General features: G+C 49.8%; 1 protein-coding gene across 14 annotated transcripts in view; it reads right to left on the bottom strand.

Moving 5' to 3' along the window:
* sox6 (SRY-box transcription factor 6) overlaps positions 1-19605 on the bottom strand; it is an 832058-nt gene that overhangs the window by 244736 nt on the left and 567717 nt on the right. For all 14 annotated transcript variants that reach the window (XM_072466411.1, XM_072466398.1, XM_072466399.1 and 11 more), the window contains 2 exons: positions 15747-15919; positions 4074-4142 (listed from right to left, as the gene is read on the bottom strand). In XM_072466411.1, the coding sequence (XP_072322512.1) occupies positions 4074-4142; positions 15747-15919 (242 nt within the window). The remainder of the gene's footprint in view (positions 1-4073; positions 4143-15746; positions 15920-19605) is intronic.

Raw genomic sequence — 19605 nt, 5'->3', positions numbered from 1 at the left:
CTCAAGCCAGGTCCGTACCAGCGGGACCTGGCTCTACGGGCGGCCTGCAGAGTCCTCGGGGGGGGGGGGGGGGGGGGGGGGGGGACGAGGGAGGATCAGTCCCCGGGGGGTGTCCCCACGGTGGCCTGGCCCGCGATCAGGGCCTGTGCCCTGGGGCCACTCTTTCCCTCCGCGCCAGCTGCTGTCAACCCCCGCCATGGCCGGCGCGGAGAAGAACCCCCCGTGCATGCGCTGGCGCGCCCGCACATGCGCAAACTCGCTCGACCGGCGAAGGTCATTCGGCGTGGTTGGCGTGGCGCCAAGCCCTTCCGTGCCGGCTGGCGTGGCGCCAACCCCGCCGGTGCAGATGATTCCGTACCTTCTGGGCGGCCCGACGGCGGAGTGGTTCACGCCACTCCTCGACGCGGGTATAGCCCGCCCCGCCGGGTAGGGGAGAATCCCGCCCAATATATTTTGTTTAATGCCAACACCAACATCTCATGAAAGAATAAATTAAAATGCTTTGGGACATCCGGTGGTTGTGAAACGTGCTACAGAAATGCAAATTTTATTTTGGAAACGTAGGACACTGAAGCTGACTATAACAAGCCTAGTTGTCCCAACTTAAATCAGCCAGTTAATTACAGAGTGGAAGTCAGACCTGGGAACGTCCAGAGTTGGTGTATACAGAAGAATGTCTTCATCAGCTGAACACTAAATTCCACACAGCGCAACCTTTGTGATGGGACAGGTTCTGACTTCTGCAGGTGGGACAAGGGCTGTCTCCAACAATAACTTCTTGTCAGGCCCGTGATAAGGGAACAGTCAGGACAACGTTTTGTGCGGTTTAATTAAAATAAAAAAATTATCATATAACACATCCATCTGTCCTTTTATTTAACAAGACTGGAGTAACTCACCGTGAACTGAAATATACAAAGAATTTGTTAAGAAATGTGTTTTACAGGTGTTAGTTTGCTAACTCCCAACAGATCCAATATGTGTGAAAAGTGCCTCACACATTCCTGAAAAGTAATGCAAAAACTGAACAAATAATTAGTGCTGTAATTTGCAGAAAATTTGGATTCTTTCATTTGTTAAAAAGGACCTGAGCAGAATTTGTTTTAAAATAAAACGTGTCATTTGAACAGCACATGTGCTGCAGACCTGGTAAGCAAAGCAAAGTAGAAGATAACGGCGCATTTTAATTTTCGGTCTGTTGAGAACTTTGCTTGAAGTTTTTCAAGTTATCTAACCAGAAGATTTTGCTTGATAGAAAAAATAAATTAAAATAAGAGTTTTAAGCATTTTTACATTTCTGCTCAAACAAAATTGGCGGTTGAGTTTCCCCACACTGCTACCTTGTTAGAGCTTTTACCAAAGCGCAGAAATACTCATCTCATTTTTCCCTGCTCCGTTATCAATTCAGTTCTTAATCCATAAGGATCTTTGCTGACACATCAATTTCTTCACGCGATACACATTTTATATGCTTCCCCTTTGTAATGTAGACTGATCTCTCCATATGCTTTCCACGGTCACAGACTGTCCCTATCGTTTCCCCTCTGTCATTAAGTTAATTGTCTATTTGATTGGTCTATTTGATTGGATGAACGGACATCGCGCGACAATCGCCAGGCAGGAATGTTCCCTTCCAGTTTGGGAACACTTCAGCAGTCAAAAGCATTCAGCCTCTGATCTCCGGGTAAGCGTTCTCCAAGGCGGCCTTCAGGATGCGCGACAACGCAAAATCGGCGAGCAGAAACCTATAGCCAAATTCCGCACATGAGTACGGTCTCAATAGGGACCTTGGATTCATGTCGCATTACATTCATCCCCCACCATCAGGCCTGGGCTTGCAAAATCCTACCAACTGTCCTGTTTTGAGACAATTCATACCTCTTTAACCTGGGGTTACTCCTATCTCTGGATCAGTAAAGACTTAATTACCTGCAAATGCTCGCATTCAAAGCACTGTCTTGCATCTTTGACTTTTATCTATATATATGTTTCTGGAACATACCTCTTCATTCACCTGAGGAAGGAGCAGTGCTCCGAAAGCTAGTGATTTGAAACAAACCTGTTGGACTTTAACCTGGTGTTGTAAGACTTCTTACTGATTCCTTTATTGCAGTGACTGTTCCCTCCACAATGTTCACATCTCCTCCTGCCATGGATATTTCTGTGCATATGACATGCAGATTGCTCCGTCTGTACTGCTCCTCCCCAGCTGCAAACTGTTCTTTCCATAGAATTCTCATCCATTTTGTGGACTGTTTGATTCCAATGGAAGCACAGGGAGATCATGTGGAGGGATTATTCTGTGACACAGAGCCAATACGGATTATTATTCTCACCCCCATGTGCTCCCCCTGTCCACAGATCATTCTGCCCATACAACCTGCCCCGCACCGTCAGTGAAACAGTATCATATCCTCAAAAGTTTTGGTTTATCACTGTAGTCATTTCTCAGCATTTGTGTTCAAAAATTATATTAATCCATTGAGCAAGAAACATAGAAAAATAGCAGCATGTAAATGAAAAAGTTAATTATCCAGCCACTCTTCCTATCCACAATGGTACATAGTTCAGTGTAGCATTATATAGTTCAATGTAGTGTGTGTTGAAACTCTCAGTTGTGCTGTATATATTCTGGGTGGTTACATCTCAACTTAATATGTCTACCATTTACAAAGTGGTTTTAAACTAGTTAATATTGCTGTTAAAATTGACACAGGAAGCTGCTATGAATTTGTTTAACATTCATACATCATTCAGAGTAATTTCAAGGCTAATGTCCGCTCATGATTTTTTTGTGTATTAACATTATTTGAGAAGGTCTGCATCCTTTCTGCTTGAATATAATTGCAGGGTAGCTGGTTGAGTTTAGAAGGGCTCTGTCAGCTCTTTGTTTGGTACTTTAAGACAAATTCAGTTCCAGTGAGAACCATAGCATAATCACTCTCATGGCACAGAGGACTGCCAAAGCTCTGCACTTTGATTAGTTAGTGAACTCTGATGCTGTATAAAGTGCTCAGCAATTTCCATTAGAAATTTTCCCATGCTTGAATTATGTTTCTTTTAAATAAATTTATCGCATCCAATTCATTTTTTCTCCCAACTGAGGGACAATTTAGCATGGCAATCCACCTACCCTGTACATCTTTGGGTTGTAGAGGTGAGACACACGCAGACATAGGAAGAATGAGTTAGCTCCACACAGACAGTGACCCAGGGTCAGGATTGCGAACCACTGCACCACCATGCCACCCACTGAATAATCTTTATTGTTTGCACACTCCTTTTACCAGTCCCGAAAGGCGCTGGTTCACAGTGATACAACTGGCCAAGCCTTCCATCAGTCCACCCACAAGTCACACTAGACAGTGAATGCTGATGACTTACTTGGAAAGTGTAGTCAAGCCCAGTGCTGTTCTCAATCATCATCCACACAAGCATTTTCTAGGGTGATAGAATGGCTAGAATTCAGAGGTAAGCAACCCTGTTTGAATTTCCAAACTCAGAATACTGACTCTAACCACTGCCATCCTGTTAAAGATGTCTCAATTTTTTTAATTCAACATAAAAGCATTGTTTTTTTTAGATGATCCAAGCCTACTCTTGAGTTGAAGCCATAACATCTGCCACCTGTATTTTACAACAAGGACTAGCGATCCTACAAGAGTCAATCCTGCCCGAATTGGATTTAGTTTTCGAGAACATGTCTTCCTTCAACATCCTTCTCATCACTTTCAAATTCCTCTATGCTCTCATTTCACCTTGCCAAATAAATCCCTTGCAGCACACCACACCCCCCAGAAATTCTCTGCCATGTAACCTCCTTCAGCCTCTCCCCAGCTACCTTTCTATTATCTCATTCCTCTCCACCTCAACTGTTTTCTCCCATCTGTAAAACAATCTTGAAACATCTTTCAGTATATGATTGAAATACAAGTAAAAACATCGATTTTTAAGTGACTTTAAAAAGCTACCCTGAGCTCAGGAAACTTTCAACCACGGGTGATATATCTTCGAGTTGGAGATTTCACTTCAGCTGAGGTAAAGGGCACCACGAGAGGCTGGGAGAAACTGACCTGGATTTGCTGTTGGAGAAGGTTGATTTTGTGTTGCTGCTGTAATAGTTGCTGCTGTTGTCTTGCGATCTGGAGAGGAGGGAAAATATATATTTTTTAAAACCAAAATTAACAGAATAAATCAAAACACAACTTTTTTTTTTGCTGTTTCAAATCATCTGCCAACAAGGGAGAAACAAGTTGTTTTTATTGCGCCCATCCATCTAACTACATTCCCGCTTCATTGAGCATGACAACCCAGTTTTAAGTGTCATTTAATTTTCATTTTCAAATATAATTACAAAGTGTTCACTGTAAGATATCACTCGTCTGCAAATGTGTCAAGATTAATTTGAGCTAGCTTATTCACAAGTGTCAACAGTTAATTACTGTGTCGTGTCTGCATATCTAAATGACATCCTAACTTCTCATTTTGTACGTATTCTTGTATCTTATTTCCCATTATAAGCCGAGTGTATACGCTTGCATGTGGGCAAATATTTGGACATGGAAAGCTTGGTGATCTGAGGCTGATTAAAACAAGCGCAACGTACGAGCTCTATTATACACTGCTCTTCATAATAATATGGTGGGACTGTCAATATGATTTCACTAATAAGCCCCATTTAGGAAGGCATTCTTTACTCTGGAGTGACTGTGGAGTGGGTACAATTGTGTCTTAAAGAACAGGGATGTGACTGGGGATGCCTGACTTTAGATTACGAGATCAAACCATGGAGCACAGCTGCAATCAGCTCGTGATTGTAATTACTAATTCCAATCATGAATAAGGATCATTTTTGGCTGCAACGTTATTCTCAAAAACACTCTAATTTTACGGTCCTATCATGGCAATTTTCCTACAAGGGTTAAGATCATAAGATAGGCGTAAATTTTTAAAAAGCTCAACACCCCCCCGCCCCCCAACTCCCACCCACCACAACAGATTTCATCCTATTCTTCCCAATCCTATCATCTTCCCATTGCAGCATCGATCTGCTTCTTCAGCGAGCACAGTTTTCCTGGTCTCGACCACATTTCCTGGCCACCATTCCCATTACTGATCACCCTCACATAAAAAATTACTTTTTGGCGTCAATCGGAGACTTTCCTCCCAGAGTTCGGAAACTGCACTCTCTGCCCAGTTTCTCAGAAAGAATTGATATGGGTTCACTTTATTTGTCCTCTAAAGTTTTTTTTAAAAATAAAAGTACTGCTGAAAGTTCCTGTTTGAGACATCTCTTTTGAGTGCAAAGAGCCTCAACTTGTGTAATAATTCTTGATCTCTTGAATTAGCTTAATTTCCGATCCCGGCCCCAGGTCTCTGTCCGTGTGGAGTTTGCACATTTTCCCCGTGATTGCGTGGGTCTCACCCCCACAACTCAGAGGTGTGCAGGGTAGGTGGATTGGCCACGCTAAATTGCCCCTTAATTGGAATTTTTAAAAAAAGAATTAGCCTCATTTCTCTCCGCCACACTGCCGCTAGAACCTGAATCCTCTGATGCCACAGTAACAAGAATTCATGACAGCTGCTATGCCCAGTAGAGAAACAAAATGACCAAGTGAGGAAACATATTCCACTCTTTCGAAGCATGGTGTGAGGTTAAGTGGCACAGTATTTCACTCTCCAAAGAAAAAAGTATTTGAAAGACTTGCATTTATATAGCACCTATCACAATCTCACGATGTCTCGACCCACTTTATAGCCAATGAAGCATTTTTTGAAGTGTCGTCATTATTGTGGTGTAGGGAATGCAGCAACCAATTTAGGCACAGCAAGCTCACACAACAGCAGCCAATAACAACCAAATAATTTGTTTGTGTCAAGTTGATTGAGTGATAAATATTGGATATTGGCCAGGTCACTGCTCTTCTTTGTAATGGTGCAATGTGATCATTAGAGGGCAGAGGGGACGTTGGTTTAACTACAAGATGGCACCTTCAACAGTGTAGCACTCCCTTACAATTGCACTGGAATGCCAGCCTAGATTTCTGTACTCAAGTCTCTGGAGTGGGACTCACAACCTCCTGATTCAGGCAAGTGTGCTACCAATTGAGCCACGGCTGAGACCAAGTCATTAATGCATACGCTAGCTTCGAATTAACTGTCATTTATTTCTTTAGTTAAAAAATGTCCCCTCATGATTCCTTGTCCTAATCCAATATTTTCTTTTGATCTAATTATCCTTTTCCTGAGGAGGCGTAGGTGTGCTTTATTCTCAAATTACCACAGCTTAGCCCCCCATCTTTAATCTCTCAGCCTCAGATCCCCTTCAAAATTCTTCTCACCTTTATCCTCAGCCTCTTGATTAACCCTCCCTCCCACCCTAACCCATTAATTTTGTTACATTTCCAAAGCCCACCCTCTTTCCTCAGACTCATCGATCCAGGACACCTTCAGCTGCAGCTTCCTACAACTTTCAGAATTTTTCCTTCAATGTTCAGGACATCGTTGAACCCTTCTTTTTCAATCTCCTGGAGTTCTCATTGGCTAAACCTTTCTGTCAGACTCACAGGGCGGGATTCTCCCGCAACTGGCCGGGTAGCCCGACGCCGGCACCAAGAGCGGCGCGAACCACTCCGGGGTTGGGCCGACCGGAAGGTGCGGAATCCTCCGCACTTCCGGGGGTTAGTCCGGAGCCGGAGGGCCGGTGCGAGTTGCTGCATGCGCAGAACTGCTGCCGTGGTTCCGCGCATGCGCAGACCGGCCGGCATGGGCCCGCACAGAAGGAAGGAGCGCCCCCATGGCACAGGCCCGCCCGCAGATTGGTGGGCCCTGATCACGGGCCAGGTCACTGTGGGGGCCCCCCCCAGAGCCGGATCTCCCCCCCCCCCCCCCCCCCCCGAGGACTCAACTAGCCGGCCACCAAGACAGGACCCGCCGTGATGGACCATGTACATTTCACGCCGGCGGGACTGGCCAGAAACCGACGGCCGCTCGTCCCATCGTGGCCCAGAATATTGCCGGGGGGGGGCTGCTGCCAATGGCCACCGACCGGCGCGCCGTAAACCCCGCCCCTGCCCGGAAACTGGCGCCGGAGAATACAGCAGCCGGCGTCGGAACGGCGGGGGGGATTCACGCCGCCCCCCCGGAGATTCTCTGACCCGGCGGGGGGGTCGGAGAATCCCGCTCACGGACTCCTGCATGTTTTTCTAAGTGGTTTTCTGATGCAGTCAATTCAATGCAACTCATTTTCTCATTCTCTGAACTCTTTTACCATCTCAGATTCTTCCCTGCCTTGTCCAATTCAAAAAGTTAATGTGGTGTCAACCATATCTCAGGAATCATAGAATTTACAGTGCAGAAGGAGGCCACTAGGCCCATCGAGTCTACACCGGCCCTTGGAAAGAGCACCCTACTGAAGTTCATAGCTCAACCCTAGCCCCGTAACCCAGTAACCCCACCTAACCGTAGGATACTAAGGGGCAATTTACCATAGCCAATCCACTTAATCTGCACACCGTTGTATTGTGGGAGGAAACCGAAGTACTCGGAGGAAACCCACGCAGACACAGAGAGAAAGTCACCCAAGGCTGGAATTGAAGCCTTGTCCCTGGAGATGTGAGGCAGCAGTGTTAACCACTGTGCTACCGTGCCGCCCAACTACTTTGCCACCGAGTAGAGCTCTTGTCTCGGAATCAAAAGGTTATGGGGATACCTTATTTCAGAGATGGTCTAAGGTGACACTCCAGTGCAGTGCGTGGTGCAGTGCAGTGTGAGGGACAACATTTGAAATGAGATGTTAAACCTGCCTGCCCTGTCAGGTGGACATTAAATATCTCATTGCACGATATGAAGAACAGGGGCATTCTCCATGGCATCTTCAGCAATATTTAACCCTCAACCAACAATATTGAAACATCTGGTCATGGATGTTTGTGACAACACTTCAAAAGTACTTAATCAATTGCAAACTGTTTTGAGACATTCTGAGATTGCAAAAAGCACAATATAAATGCAAACCTTTTTTTTTATCTCCTCTGCTTCCTGGACTCTTATGTGTTGTTTTACATCTTCCAGAAGCTATTCATTCTCACCTCTGCATTTAGTAGTGACTGGCCCCCTGAGGGCAATTTCACAGAGAGGCAGATATACTGTAACTAACATCACCACAGGACTGTAATGACAACTGGTGACTGGCAGAAGCAGTGAAATTGTCTGAGAAGCTTGACAGCACCTGTCAGGAACTTCTAGCCTGAACAAAATCAAATAATCTGAGAACAGTGGCAGGTGACAGTGTATGCTTATATTTACAATTCCCATTGTTTGCAATTCATCTCTATATTGGACACAAAGACTAAAACATTTGGTTAGGGATACGTGTCTCTCACAGCAGCATTTAAAATACCAGAAGGAGGGAAGCACGGTGGCACAGTGGTTAGCACTGCTGCCTCACAGTGCTAAGGTCCCAGGTTCAATCCCGGCTCCGGGTCACTGTCCGTGTGGAGTTTGCACATTCTCCCCGTATCTGCGTGGGTTTCGCGCCCACAACCCAAAGATGTGCAGGGTAGGTGGATTGGCCATGCTAAATTGTCCCTCAATTGAAAAAAATGAAATGGGTACTCTAAATTTAAAAAAAAAAATACCAGAAGGACCTTCCCGATGACTCAACAAATTTACCCAGTGAGTGTGAGCCACATAAACCAGGAAGGCCCCAGGACTGACTCCCACAATATGGTGAAGGTATTATTTCAAATACTGCTGTTTGAATTCAAACAAACCTTTTTGGGGCCTTGGGAAGTTTCTTCATAGTCCAGCACACACTTAGAAATGTTTTCAGCAATGGGAGGCTGAACACACTGGCGAGACTGGGTCCTCAGAGACCGGACCACCATTTTGAAAGGATGCCCCGATCTCTAAGTGAGCTTGAGGGTCCCCGACACACAAATAATGTCCCACCCCCCACACACATGGGCATTAGCCCACCACCCCCCTCCCCTCAAAGTGAGGACTCCCTGCCATGGTGTTGCTGAGAGCCTTCCCCCCCACTTTGCAGGCCTACCGACCACCTCTTTCAACACCCCCACACCTCATGCCCCAAATATTTGATGCCCCTTCATAACCACCCTTCCATGGGCATGGCTCCCCTCAGGGCCCTGACTCTTGGCATTGCCTCCCCTGTGCCCGGGCATCCGGCATTGTCACCCCAGCACCCTGTCAGTACCCCTGCCAGCCTGGTAGTACCTCCCAGGGACCATGTCAGTGCCAGGGTGAATGTGGCAAGCTGTCAGGCTGGCCGTGTCAAGGTGCCCGGTGCCAGAGGGAGATTCAGGGTGCCATGAGGCCCTGTCCCCGATCACCCAGGGGTCTCCAATGGCCAGGGAGACACCCAGGTGCTGTTACACCTGATCCACATTTGTTTGGACTAATACCAAACGGCGCCTGGTCGGGACCTCGCTGGAGAGGCCGTTTGTTCCCGGGTGCCAAGAGAATCTGGCGCTTGCATATCTAAATGAGTTGCACGGGCGTGATCCATATCGCAATGTCTGCGCGATTCGGTGAATCTCGCGAGACATCCTGACTGTCGCAAATTTTGTGGGAGGCACAACGGGGTCAGTGAATCGCACCCCGATTATGGTACAATAATCCTGCGCTGGAGATGCACATGTATGAATTTCAGAAGGAGACATGATCAGACAAGATCCTAATGCTCATCTTCAGCCTGGAGACAATCGCCGTCAAAGTTCACAGATGCAGAATGGCCACTTGGGTGAGATACAGGTGCCTTTGCAGCCATGATCTATCAAGGAGGGAATTGAAGAAAATTGGGGAGGATTTTATTTATTTTTTAAAACGCTGTGAAAAACGCCTCAGAATGGATATAGTAAACAGCAGGCTGCTGTCTCTCAGAGGATTGCTCAGACACTAAAGCCAAAGCAGTTTAACCCCAGACCCATTTTGGAGTCACTGCTCAGTTAACCTGAATCTTTGATTCCGCTAAAGTCTGCCTTCCAAATCCACTGCATTCAACCAGACTGCAGACTTAAACTTCCAACAGGAAAATAAAACAAATGTCTATAGGAAGAAGAGTGGGAAATAAAAATAGGAGGAGGGAGGGAAGAAAAGGAAACAATAGATGTAGAACAAGAAGAAAATGAGAAAATAAACTATGAAATGATGAGTAGAAGAATACACTGGGAAGAGAAAAATAAATAAACTAAAAAAATACCAAAAGGAAAGAAAAAAGCACAAGATCGTTTGAAGAGGATGAAGGTCTAATTGGTTAGTGTACTGCTGAGGGCACTGTTATTAGAATGTAAAATAGAATAGAGAATTAACATCCTAATTTGGCTGGTCCCAGGAAGTAAGTTGAGGGATGCAGGCCAGGAGAGAGCAATGTATATCTGCAGGCTGTTCACCCAGCTGTATGTACAATGATGGTCCTCACGGGGAACACAATGCATTTGCCCACCTAGTAATTCATTTTGAATTTTAAAAATTAGACATTGTTGTCAACATAGCCAGGAAGCACAAACAACAACTGACATGTGCAAAATATAAATTAATTAAATATTTGCTATGTAAGTCCAATATAAATTGAAGAGGTAAATAGAAAAAAAAACTAGAAAAAATGAGAAAGTAATTACAATGCCCTGTCTCCACCCTTCCACATCCCAGCATCTCTTAAATAGCACTCCAATGATATAGCCACAATTCCTCAGGGAACAGAATAAAAGAATATGTATGGATTGCACAAGAGGTTGAAAAAAATGACTCGGAGTAAGATTGATGATTATTAGAAAGCTGTGGACGCAGACTGTTCTAGCTACAATGTTTAAGTTCTGGTTAGGTAACCTACAAAACAGTTTCAATTGGAGTTATTTTGACTTTAGGTTATATCAAATTGGCCACTCAATTCATACCATGCTCGATCTTGTTCTCCATTGATGTCAAAGGAAAAGAAAATGAGACTTGGGGGGCGATTCTCTGATCACGGGACTAAGTGCCCATGCCATTGTGAGCGGCGTCGCGTTCCACGATGGCACGAACAGGCCCCCGCCGCGACCAATTCACAGGTTGAAAAGGGGCCATCAGCGGCGCCGCGAGAAACACGGTGGGCGTTGTGCAGGAATGGCAGCGTCATCGCGCAATGCCACGATGACGCCGCGCTACATATAAGGAAGTGTGCGGACGGGGCACACACACACCGGGACCCGACATGGATGGGCTACGTCGCACCGCTCCCCGCTTCCGGGACAGCGACCTGGAGGCACTCCTGGAGGCAGTTGAGGAGCGCCGGGCCATCCTCTTCCCCAGACGTGGACACCGGCAGACATGCAGCACCGTGAGGCGTGAATGGTGAGAGGTGGTGGCTGCAGTCAGCGCTGTGGGGCACATCCCCCGCACGGGAGACCAGTGCAGGAAGAAACTGCATGACCTCACGAGGGCAGTGAGGCTAAGTACCCTGACACTCCCCCCCGGGCAATGCCCCCCCCCCCCTGCCCGGGGGGGGGGGGGGGGGGGGGGGGATGCTGGGGCCCAACGTTGCACACGGGACACATGTGGGAACTCCCCACCCCACCGAATGGGCAGGTGCCTGGCGTGGGTCGTAGTGTTGCCACCTTGTGATAATGTGGCGTTCATGTGTGCGTCCTGCCAATGTCCGCCTAACCCTGAGGTTCATCCCCCCCCCCCCCCCCCCCGCCCCCCAGGGCAGGACAGCTCACAATTACAGGGAGCGTACAAGAACTGGAGGGGTATCGCCTGAGCTGCACCCCCTGATCGTCTATGAGCAAAGGGCACTGGACCTTGCTGGGGGAGCCGCCAACCGGGAGGTAGCACCATGCCAGGTCGGAGGCGAAGCTCCAAGTGAGAATCCACTGTATGCATGCAGTCCTTCATTCCATCAATACCTCAACCCCCCCCTCACACCCCACCGCCTGACACTGCACCAGCCCTACAGTCCACACCCTCACACCCCACCACCTGACACTGCACCAGCCCCACAGTCCACACCCTCACACCCCACCGCCTGACACTGCACCAGCCCCACAGTCCACACCCTCACACCCCACCGCCTGACACTGCACCAGCCCCACAGTCCACACCCTCACACCCCACCGCCTGACACTGCACCATGCCCACAGTCCACACCCTCACACCCCACCACCTGACACTGCACCACCCCCACAGTCCACACCCTCACACCCCACTGCCTGACACTGCACCACCCCCACAGTCCACACCCTCACATCCCACCGCCTGACACTGCACCATGCCCACAGTCCACACCCTCACACCCCACCGCCTGACACTGCACCATGCCCACAGCCCACACCCTCACACCCCACTGCCTGACACTGCACCACCCCCACAGTCCACACCCTCACACCCCACTGCTTTACACTGCACCACCCCCATAGTCCACACCCCACCGCCTGACACTGCACCACCCCCACAGTCCACACCCTCTCACCCCACCGCCTGACACTGCACCACCCCCACAGTCCACACCCTCACACCCCACCGCCTGACACTGCACCACCCCCACAGTCCACACCCTCACACCCCACCGCCTGACACTGCACCACCCCCACAGTCCACACCCTCACACCCCACCGCTTGACACTGCACCACCTCCACAGTCCACACCCTCACACCCCACCGCCTGACACTGCACCACCTCCACAGTCCACACCCTCACACCCCACTGCCTGACACTGCACCACCCCCACAGTCCACACCCTCACATCCCACCGCCTGACACTGCACCATGCCCACAGTCCACACCCTCACACCCCACCGCCTGACACTGCACCATGCCCACAGTCCACACCCTCACACCCCACTGCCTGACACTGCACCACCCCCACAGTCCACACCCTCACACCCCACTGCCTGACACTGCACCACCCCCATAGTCCACACCCCACCGCCTGACACTGCACCACCCCCACAGTCCACACCCTCTCACCCCACCGCCTGACACTGCACCACCCCCACAGTCCACACCCTCACACCCCACCGCCTGACACTGCACCACCCCCACAGTCCACACCCTCACACCCCACCGCCTGACACTGCACCACCCCCACAGTCCACACCCTCACACCCCACCGCTTGACACTGCACCACCTCCACAGTCCACACCCTCACACCCCACCGCCTGAAACTGCACCACCCCCACAGTCCACACCCTCACACCCCACCGCTTGACACTGCACCACCTCCACAGTCCACACCCTCACACCCCACCGCCTGACACTGCACCACCTCCACAGTCCACACCCTCACACCCCACCGCCTGACACTGCACCATCCCCACAGTCCACACCCTCACAACCCCCCCCTCCACACCTTCACATATGGCCACGTGAGTCTAACAAAACGTGTCTTACTGTGTTCTCCAGGGCCACACGAGCACCGCCTTGGAACTGCCCGTTCACCTCGCCGCCGTACAGCCCCAACCTCCTCTGGCCACAGGGACGCATGGGACAGAGGGCAAGGATCACGGGCAGGAGGGCCATCCTCTGAGGCCGGGCCATCGAGGTGTGACGCACAGAGGACAGACGGAGATGTCAGGACGGACAGTAAGGACTCTTATGACAGTGTGACGGACGAGGAAGGGACAGCGAGTCCGGACAGTGTCGCACAGAGGACTTCGCGACATCGAGGCACAGGGGCACGGCACCTGGCATCGGCCGTGGTCTCAATGCACCGGGCCAAGGTTCCACACAGGAGACACCAGAGCTGAGGACAGACGAGGACCTAGCGGCCGCGGCACTGCTGTCACCCACACCATCCAACATCGCAGATACACTCACCTCGGTTGGGCAAGTAAGTGACGAGGCTTCTGGTTCACAGACTGCTGCGCACCACACCGCCGAACCGGTACAGCAGGTGGAGGTAGAAGCAGCCGAGGGGCTGGACGGTCGGAGGGCAGGCCAGGCCCAGCAACCAGCTTCTGCCCAGACGGCTCCCGGGTTCCTGGGCATTCCAGGCCCACCCACAGACCCGATGCATTCGCTACCCCAGGGACCAGACGACGGGATGACGGTTGCCTTCCGGCAACTGCAGGCGCAGCTGGACGAGTCCATCCGCGTCCATGAGCAGGGAGTGGTGCCGGTCATGGCTGCAACCCAGGCCGACACCGGGTGGCGTCCGCGATGGAGGCAATGGGGGAAACGGTTTCGGCCATGGGTCAGGTTCTTCAGGGCGTGGGGCTTAGTGTGCATGCGTCATCCGTGGCCCATGACAGGGCTGCCCACTCACAGGCAGCCATGCTCCAGAGCCACATGGACATTGCCGCCGCGCTCCGGGGTCTGGCCCTGTCCCAGCAGGCCATGGCCCAGTCCCAGCAGGCCATGGCCCAGTCCCAGCAGGCCATCGCTGAGAGCATCGGCGGCCTTGTCCATGTGATGGATGGCGTCGCCCTGACCCAGCGGGAGGTAGCGCTGTCCCTGACGGATGTCGCACTCCCTCAGCTCCATCGCCGGGAACGTTCAGACCCTGGTCGATTCCACAGCGGGCCTCCAGCACTGGCAGCACCAGGTGTCTGTGGTACAAGGGGGCTTGCCTCTGCGCGCACCACCGTCCCTTAGAGAGGCCCGGAGACCAACGGGTTCTCCGAGGGAGGAGGTGGTCCCGGTGCCTGTCCCGGTTACCACAGCAATGGAGGGACCGGAACACTCGCACTCCCCCCGTCCTGTCCCTGGTGCATCTGGTGAGCAGCGGGCAGAGGAGGGTGGCAGCATGCCATCCAGCATGCCCGCCGAGCAGCCCCACCCCAGGAAGCGCGCGCTGACAGGTAGCCACGTTGAAGGGCAGGATTCTCAGCAGTCCACCTCCACTCCTGATGTACCGTCTGGGGAAACACCTAGTCGTAGTGGTAGGGCCTGTAAGGCCAAAGCGTTAGACACGTAGTAAGTTGGCACGGGTGCAGGGCACGGATTAGTCATAGGGTCTAGGGCACGTGCCGCTCAATGTCACAATTAAAGTTGCTGCAACAAACCTTCATGCGTCTGTCCTATTTCTGCTGCCTGGGGCAGCCGGGGGGGGGGATGTGTGGGTGCACGGTGACGGTGGTGTTCGACGATCATCGCAGGGTGAGGCCAGGATCCCCTCCCCCCAACACCAAACACGCCGTCGTCCGCAGCACTCCGACTCCCACTGTCCCACATGGACATGTGATGGGAGGACACCGAGGTGGGGGGTGTTCAGATATGGCCATGAGTCAGACATTCAGTAGTGATCTGTAGCTCACAGCTCATTGCAGAGCGGGTTGTCATCATCCAACATGGCACTGTTCATACCCGCTTACGGAAGTCGAGGTCTACTGACAGTAACGAGGTGCCGCAGGTGTTGTGTTGTTTGACGGTGGTGCCGTGTGTGGTAGGGTTGTGCGATGGTGCGGGAGGTGAGTGAGGGGGGTGCTGCATTGTGCCAGTGCGCGCAGTCAATGGTGCCAGTGCCCTGAACAACGATGCCCTCCCCCTAGTGTGCGAATCATGCGGCGATCAAAGCATTGCGTGCCCATTGTCCCAAACGGTGGCGTTGTGCAGCCTCCCGGCCATATCCCGCGCCCCGATGGTGTCTGTGCCCCGCCGCCCTCCCATCCTCCTCCTCCTCATCCTCCTCCTGAATCGCGCCCCCCATTTTTCATCGAAATGCCTGTACCTATTTGCCACTTGGTTGTTGATGTAGCCAGGCCCAGTTAAAATATAGCAGAGCTGGTTTTCACTCCTCAAGCTCACCTGTTCCTGCTGCTGGCGGGCAAGCTCCATCTGCTGCCTTTGTTTTTCAATTTGTGATGCCGCTAGCTTCTTCTGCTCATCGTGCGCTGCCAGGAGCTGCTCCCGTAAACTAATTAACTGGTTGATCATGGCAGACAGCTGGCGTTCTTTTTCTGCAAGGCTTTCTGGCGTACCTGAAGGGGAAAAATGATATTTAGGGTCAATCAGATTTGTAGGCAGCACTTCAAAATTTGTCATAACAGGTTATGAGAGGTTACAAAGGGACAGGGGTAGGCCATTCAGCCCCTCGTACCTGTTCCACCATTCCATGAGATTAACCTCAAGGTTAGTGCCAAATTTATTGCAGGTGCAATAAATTATTGAAGGTGTTAAATATCGAGCACCTGAACTTTCTTAATTGCAAAGTTTGCAGTTCTGAATTGCTGTCCAGCACTAAATAACTTACTTCCAGATATACTGCCTCTCAGTCGTCCCTGTGTTAGCCTGTATGGTTGTCTAGACCTACTGGTTGTACTTCTGCTGGTTGTACTGATCCTGAATCAGTAACATCAGCCTTAAGCATCATGAAGGAGGCCTGGTGTTCACCATCCACCATTTCCATTCTAGATATCACAGCAGGAGGACTGTCACACAACACCACTGATTTTTGCCCTTGTGGACTATTGAGGTGGAGATTCAACATATGGAGCCTCAAAGTCAACTCCATGTATGTGAAAATGCTTGGGCACTGGCTGTAATCATGTATACTTTAAAATCAACAGACAGACAATTGAGGGCAATGCATCTACAATTTTCCAAAGCATAACAGCATTGGATGAGGCTCTCTGCTGGTAACACTTGTTTGGCTATAATATGTCTGTCCTGGGCTGTCTCTAGGCAATCAGCCCAGATAATAAAACGGAGTAACAAGGAGGTGAATAAAGCACACTTGCAAGTGCACATATATCTCCCTCTACACCATTTAAAAGTACAGAGCAAATGTATAGACTAGGAATGGGCAAATTGAATCTCCTGAGTGACGTACAGCTCTTAAATAATTGAATTGTAGCTGTTAGTAAAGTGCAGCTGTTTGCACCTACCCATCCATTCAATCCCAATGTGAGAGACATGTAGTAGCCACAATAATACAGGCAGCCTTCTTTCAATTCAGAACCAGCTAAATTGTTATTTGGATTCATGACAATATCAAATCAATGATTTTAGCCCAACAGCCCAATCATATTGGGTTGGGGTGTGTCCTGGCAATTCAGCAAATAAGTAGACAGTCCTGCCACTGTAAAGTTTTGGGATCACCATATAAAGTTTAAATCCAAGTTCCAATTTCAAGTTGCGAACTGATCTTAGCATCTTGGCTACTTATGGCCAATGAGGCAATTGTGTTAAAAATAGTTCTTCCCAAACTCTTTGCCCCATAAAATTTGCAGCAGGCCAAACACAGGCAGAAAATAAGAAATATAAGCACGCTCGGTTAGGAGGGCTGTATAATTAAGGCTCAGGGACTACAGGTTAGACACTCCTGGTATTTTTGTACAAAGTGTAGTGCACTGCACCAGTGAGTATTGTCTGCTTGACTAGTGAGATTTCCTTTTGGCAGCCACACCTGCAGTCAACTACACTTCCACCTTTACATGCCTGAAATACTGATTAATATCCTGCAGTTCTAAAGGAATTTATACAAATGAACCTGAAATGAATAGCTTTTGTTCCAAGGTTTTAAAAAAAATTTTTTTTAGAGTACCCAATTATTTTTTTTCCAATTAAGGGGCAATTTAGCATAGCCAATCCACCTCACCAGCACATCTTTGGGTTGTGGGAGTGAAACCCACGCAGACACGGGGAGAATGTTCAAACTCCCCACGGACGGTGACCCAGGGCCGGGATTCGAATCTGGGCCCTCAGCGCCGTGAGGCAGCAGTGCTAACCACTGCACCTCTGTGCTGCCATTGTTCCAAGATTTGTGATTCCAAGATTCCATTTTATGCATTATCATAAAATTCCTACAGTGCAGAAGGAGGCCATTTGGCACATCGAGTCTGCACCGGCCCTTGCTCCGATAGAGCACACTACAGAGGCCCAATCCCCCACTTCTAGCCCCGTAACCCCACCTAACCTTTTGGGGCAGTTTAGCATGGCCAATTCACCTAACCTGCACATCTTTGGATTGTGGGAGGAAACCAGAGCACCCGAAGGAAACCCACGCAGACACGGGGAGAACGTGCAGACTTCGCACAGTCACCTGAGGTCAGACTCGAACCTGGGACCCTGGCGCTGTGAGGCAATAGTGCTAACCACTGTGCCACCGTGCCGCCCACAATCAACTTAAATACTATTTTCACATTTTAACTTAAGATGCCTACTTCTAGGGCGGCATGTGGCGCAGTGGTTAGCATTGGGACTGCGGAGCTGAGGACCTGGGTTCGAGTCCTGGCCCTGGCTCACTGTCTGTGTGGAGTTTGCACATTCTCCCCATGGCTGCATGGGTTTCACCCCTACAACCCAAACATAATCATATCATAGAATTTACAGTGCAGAAGGAGGCCATTCCGCCCATCAAGTCTGCACCGACCCTTGGAAAGAGCACCCTACCTATGCCCATACCTCCACCCTATCCCCACGCCTCCACCCCTATCCCTGTAACCCCCATCTAACCTTTTTTGGACACTAAGGGCAATTTAGCATGGCCAATCCACCTAACCTGCACATCTTTGGACTGTGGGAGGAAACCGGAGCACCCGGAGGAAACCCACGCACACACGGGGAGGATGTGAAGACTCCGCACAGACAGTGCCCCAAGCCAGGAATCGAACCTGGGACCCTGGAGCTGTGAAGCAACTGTGCTAACCACTGTGCTACCGTGTTGCCCCACCAGGTTAGGTGGATTGCAGGTTAGGTGGATTGGCCACGCTAAATTGCCCCTTAATTGGGAAATAAATAAATAAATAATTGGGTACTCTTAATTTAAAAAAAAAGAAGATGCCTGCTTCTATGAAGGCAATAATCAGACTCCAGTAATGTCATTCCACACTTATTGGTCGATCACATACACAAGGGTCATAAACAACAAGGCCAAAAAGAGTCAAATTTAACTCATGATTCCAAGAATGCTGACAAGTTTTTTTTTTTAAAAGGCATTTGATAGGGTGGAGTGGGAGTATTTATGGAAAGTGTTAAGGAGGTTTGGGTTTGGGAACGGATTTATTCGCTGGGTTAGACTACTTTATGGGGCACCAACGGCAAGCGTAGTTACAGGTCGACATAGATCGGAGTATTTCCGATTATATAGGGGAACAAGACAGGGATGCCCGCTGTCTCCATTGTTGTTTGCGCTGGCAATTGAACCTCTGGCCATGGCGCTGAGAGACTCCAGGAAATGGAGAGGGGTGACTAGAGGGAGAGAAGAACACCGAGTCTCGTTATACGCGGATGACCTATTGCTATACGTGTCGGACCCAGCGGGGGGGATGATAGAGGTTATGCGAATCTTGAGGAGGTTCGGGGAATTTTCGGGGTATAGGTTAAACATGGGGAAGTGTGAATTATATGTGATACATCCAGGGGACCAGAGTAGAGAGATAGAAGGCTTACCGCTAAGGAAAGTGGAAAGAAACTTCCGATACTTGGGGATTCAGATCGCTAGGAGCTGGGGAACCTTGCACAGACTTAATCTGACACGGCTGGTAGAACAAATGGAGGAGGACTTTAAGAGGTGGGACATGCAGCCTTTATCGCTGGCGGGCAGGGTGCAGGCAATTAAGATGATGGTCCTCCCGAGGTTCTTATTTTTATATTTCAATGTCTCCCTATTTTAATCACCAGGACCTTTTTTAATAAAATAGATAGGAGCATTACGAGCTTTGTG

This window comes from Scyliorhinus torazame, chromosome 10, assembly GCF_047496885.1.
Source record: "Scyliorhinus torazame isolate Kashiwa2021f chromosome 10, sScyTor2.1, whole genome shotgun sequence".
Taxonomy (NCBI): Eukaryota; Metazoa; Chordata; class Chondrichthyes; order Carcharhiniformes; family Scyliorhinidae; genus Scyliorhinus; species Scyliorhinus torazame.
This window is presented reverse-complemented; position numbering and strand designations above follow the sequence as displayed.